This window comes from Bactrocera latifrons, unplaced genomic scaffold (assembly GCF_001853355.1).
Source record: "Bactrocera latifrons isolate USDA-ARS-PBARC rearing strain unplaced genomic scaffold, ASM185335v1 scaffold_178, whole genome shotgun sequence".
Lineage (NCBI taxonomy): Eukaryota > Metazoa > Arthropoda > Insecta > Diptera > Tephritidae > Bactrocera > Bactrocera latifrons.
In genome coordinates, this window is record NW_017535274.1 from 23,958 (window position 1) to 29,156 (window position 5,199).

At 34.4% G+C, this 5,199-nt stretch overlaps 1 protein-coding gene across 1 annotated transcript in view; it reads left to right on the plus strand.

Annotated features, from left to right (window-relative positions):
- Positions 1-5,199, plus strand: part of LOC108967111 — a 40,507-nt gene that overhangs the window by 17,246 nt on the left and 18,062 nt on the right. The window contains exons 4-5 of the mRNA XM_018930357.1: positions 503-696; positions 3,759-3,877. Coding sequence (XP_018785902.1) covers positions 503-696; positions 3,759-3,877 — 313 coding nt within the window. The remainder of the gene's footprint in view (positions 1-502; positions 697-3,758; positions 3,878-5,199) is intronic.

Below are 5,199 nucleotides of genomic sequence, written 5' to 3' on the forward strand. Positions count from 1 at the left end.
GTAAACGTTTTAATATAAATTCAAAAAAATCTATTTCCATTGTACCATTAATAATATGAATATTAATATTTTCGCTTCAAATTGTTATTGACACAAAATAATTTTTCGCCTAAAATATCTGATTACAATTTTTGCRACAAAATATTTACATACAAATTTGAAAATGTGGAATAATTATCAAAAAATCAACAAACAACCGAAAAAATGCAAAAACTACAAAACCAACAAACTTACAACAACTACTACAACAAACAACAACAACGTCCTGTCTTCCTTACGTACTTTTCGTGCTTGSTTTTCGCATTTTTTGTATATTTGTGTGAAAATTGCAAAAACAACAAACATTTTTCCAAATATGTACTTCCTACTTACACAACAWCAACAACTGTCTGAATATGCATATCTAAATGAAAAATATATATAATATCAATAAATATTATTAAATGCTTGTATACAATATCGCTTGCAATAATATTCAATGAATATGGTTAACCTGCGCCAGTTCATTCAGGTTGTGGGCTGAGGTATTTCATGTTTCGGCTAGCGGTGCCGGTACCGTTAAATGGCAGCAAGTATCTGAAGATTTGGTTCCTGTTAATATAACCTGCATCCAGGATTCACCAGAATGCGTATTTCATATAACGGCATACAATAGTCAGGTGGACAAAATACTGGACGTACGACTTGTGCAGCCAGGTGAGTAAAAAATTTATGCTAAAATTGTAAAAATTCGTTYAAATTTATTTTTATTGTCAATAATTCAAWTTAATTTAGCAGAAATAATGCAAASTCGACATTTATTTGTATKTTGTARTAGAGTAGGTTCSWTATTTTTGGTCKGTCTCTAGACTTACCWATYAGTTATCTCTAAGAAGTTCTCCTTCAAGCATAATTTTAGGCTACCARACCACTGTAACATTTTTCAAGAAGTTTAGGCTGCCATTAAGGTAGCAGCCTTTTTAAGAGAAGTGTGCATTCACTTCGAYAGCAGAGCTACAATAYYRGCTTGCTCAATGTGCACTCAAAGTTTGTCAAGAAGTGYATGTTCTCACTATCGATAGCATCAAGATACATATTTCATTCACCCAGACGTCTCTGGTTATAAAGAAAATGCCAAAGCCATTGAATTCGTAAGAGAAAGCACCTTTGCTCCGATTACGTCGGATTGAAACTGAACTCTTACTGGTTTTTGCCCAGCAGCTGGGCATGCGGTTAGACAAAAAATTTTGTCTTAGTTATCTGGGAGAAACGGGCCGCCTTAACAAGTATATGGCAAACCCCAGGCCTTATTTTAGCAAACAACAACACAAGTTCCGAAAAACTTTTTCGAGAAAAATATGACTGTAACACTATGACCGGCTTAATTTTGAGGGATACATATATTTTGTTGTCAAAAAAGTCCTGCGGTATTTTCGCTAGTTGGCGTTGAGAGCGCGTAGTTCTAGTTTTGTTCGTCGCATCGGGTCATGCTATACCTTTTTGGAAAGCTCATTTCACGCGCTAATTGATTGTGGTTTCTTTTAAGTCGTTCGTGARTTATAGCGTCGCAAACATGGAGTCAAATAAAGAGAAAATAMGGCATATTTTACAGTACTACTACGAKAAAGGCAAAAATGCATCTCAAGCTGCCAATAAAAYTTGTGCAGTTTATGGACCCGATACAGTTTYCATTTCGTTCTGGTGTAGAGGTGGTCGAAGATGCGCCACGTTCCRGAAGGCCTGTCATCGAAAATTGCGATAAAATCGCTGAATTGGTCGAAAGAGACCGGCATAGTAGCAGCCGTAGCATCGGCCAAGAGCTGGGCATGAGTCATCAAACCGTTATAAAATAAAAAAAAAATTWAAAAAAAATACCGCAAGACTTTTTGGACAAACCAATATGAATCTATGGTTTTCTTCTCCCATAGAGCACATCAAAGAGCGACTTTTTAAAGATGTATCCAATAGCGACAACTTAATTTATTAACGTACCCATTCTGCCAAATGTGGGCTTGATTGGGGTTTAAAATTGTCTTGTGAAGATCGGGATCGGTKGTCATCTTGATGTGGACCCATTCACCGAAAGTACAACGGCTGCTCTCCACGATCTCTTTCGCATTGACCATATTCCGTTATTRGCTCTAYCAGAAAACCATGTATKTTCTTCTCTTYACGAAGKTAACTACCAGGWTGYTCAATAAGTTWTGTCGTTTGATAAGTAAAACTTGTCCCAAGGATCCTCTAATCTGTGGACCCCTTCCTGAAGTGAGAATCCGGAAGGTCTGCCAAATACGCTTCAACAGCCATTATGACGTCTTAGTTTGATGAAAAATGCTTGCAACGCTTACATTTTTTGAGTTCTGGAAACAAATGGCAGTCGCTGGGTGCAAAATCTGGTGAATACGATGGATGCTCCAAACAATTCGAACTTTAATTCATCTCTTTCATTTTCAAAGGATTTTTTTTCTGCAAACCCGTTCTTTTCTCACGAATTTTTTCCTTCAACTGGTCGAAAAGGTTGCACCAGTTGGAGGTAATTCACACACAAAATTCCACTCGCATCATCAAAAACTGATGCCTTAAACTTCTTGACCGATTTTCGAACACGAACTCGTTTCGAAGCCGAACAACCAGGTTCACGCCACTCTTTGGCCTCTTGTTTTGATTCAGRAACATGGTGATAGAGCCAAGTCACATCCGTAGTGATGAATCAATGCACAAAATCCACTTTATCCTATTTAAAACGCTCCAAATGTTGCTGAGAAAGTCACACTCGAATGTGTTTTTTTGTTCCATTGTTAGCGAATGGAACACCCATTATGTACACAGCYTTGTAAGGTCCAAAATTTCACTWAAAWYATGGCTCACACTGCCTAATGAGATGTGTAGGGCCTCTAMTRAATCTCTTTCAGYCGATCAATCGATGATCTTCCAAAATCATMTCCTGTATTTTGGCTATGATTTCTGGTGTTGGTGCACTTTCTGGACGTACTTCATGTGGATGGTCTCCAAGGCTTGTACGACCACGTTTAAATTCAGCAACCTATCTTTCAACTGCTGTAATTGTAGGTGAACAATCAATATACACTTTTATCATTCGTCCGTGAAATTATTTTGGTGCTTCATCTTCCAAAAATAAAAATTTTATCACTACACGATATTCAATTTTTTCCACTGTAAAACAAATTCTGTGACAAGGCTTGTAAATAAAGAATAAATTGACAGATTAAAATGAAACTTTAGTTCACATGAAGAGTGTACCAACAAAACAAAAAAAAAAAAAAAAAAAAAAAAAAAAAAAAAAAAAAAAAAAAAAAAAAAAAAAAAAAAAAAAAAAAAAAAAAATATGGGCTGATAGCAACGCCATCTCTTATCGAACGACAAAACTTATTGAACAATCTGTTTGAATACCCTCTGGTGTTGAAGATAATAAAATGTTGGTAGATGCCCTAGTCGGTGAGACATGACTTCATATTTAGAATTAATATACAAATTTTAACCATTCGCTGTTCTTTTTATTATGAATCAATTAGTACTGATTTTTKATTACTACTTTTGGTGTTTGCAATTTCAAGTTTCTCTAGAAAAGYTGTTACTTACATATCGTCACTTAAATTGCAAAACAATGTATCATCAAAAAATTTGAAGTTGTGTTTCTTATTGCCTACAATTTACTATGTCATATTACATGGATATATGTATCATAAACTTTTTAGYTTTAGTATACTTCTATAATATATTTATTTGATATCCTAAATATCTCTCTCACTTTCTTTCAGGCACACGCATTGGTCAAGCATCAGAATGCTTTGTTTACTGGAAGGATCCGATGACCAATGATACATGGGGTCTCAATTTCACTTCACCGATTGATGCAAAGCAATTCCGTGAATGTTGTGTAAGTATTCTCATGCGGATTAGCAAGGCCAACAAATGCAACAAAAGCGAACTGTTTGTTTGTCAAAATGCATACGAGATTATTTGAGCCATTTTGCATAAGCACGTGCTCAAATACACAGAGAAATATTTCTATGTARACATGTGTCGGACGAGTTTGAGCGAAAAGTAATGGTCATGTTTTGTAYAACAAACTCGAGTTATCAAGTAAAAAGTAATCATTCCATTTGATGTGAGCCCCATTTTGGTGTTTATGTATATAAATCCTCATTTTGTAGGCCCAATTTTACTTGCCTTTGAGAACTTTTGCTATCAAGGTTTTCTGCATGTATACCCCAAATGGTAAATTTGACGGTATCTGATAGTACTTCATAAATACCTAGTTTGAAAATAACCTCAAGTATGGAGTTAAAAATGAAAAAAAAAAACAACTTTGTCTTTAACTCGAGTTAAACATCTAGTTTCTCAGTTTATGTCCCTACAATTATTTTTTGGCGTAGACAATTTTTCATATAATCGAAAAATTTCAGGCTTCTGTCTTTTCAAATACCCCCACAGACCTCTCTTTCCAGTCTGACATAAGCTCAGTACTTCGAACTCAAATTTATTGTCTCTCCATATTACAGTTTAATATAGAACATGACTCATAAGAAAATTAAATTAAATATCTCCTTTACACCGATTTAAACAAAAAAAAATTTTTTGTGTGTAGATTTCTGTTTTTTTTTCTTTTTTTTTCTGAATTTTATTTTGAAAGAAAAACTATTCTTATGTTTGAAAACTTCTTGCATCTGGGTTGCGCAAATCTTCCATGATGACTTTCTGCGAATTTTTATAAACTAAAAGTCTTCAACTCGCGCTTATTGTTCAAATCTATGTTGAACACAATATGTATACAATCGTGAAGTTCATTGATGCGAAGCTTTCCTTTAATTCGGTTTAAACACCACTTCTTAGTGCTTATTGACGCGTATTTAGCAAACTTTTTCAGCATACATGAAACTTCTGAGTCCTCTCGACAAATTTCTGTAAACTCAGAACCTAAATTTCATAAATATTGGAGTTTTGAACGCTAAACTTCTCAAAAGCATGGAGTTTATCAAGTAAAGTTTTTCTCTTAAATCATTCCAACTACCAATTTGTTGTATTTATGTGAATGCAACCCTGTTATCTACAATATAATGGTTGCTTAAAACCTTAAACTCGAGTTAATTYTACATACTAGTGTTTAACACTAAACAGTGCAATAGAATGGTGTTTATCAAATAAAAGTTTTACTATTAATGCTTCAAAATTTGTAATTTTTTGTTAACTTGAAGCCTT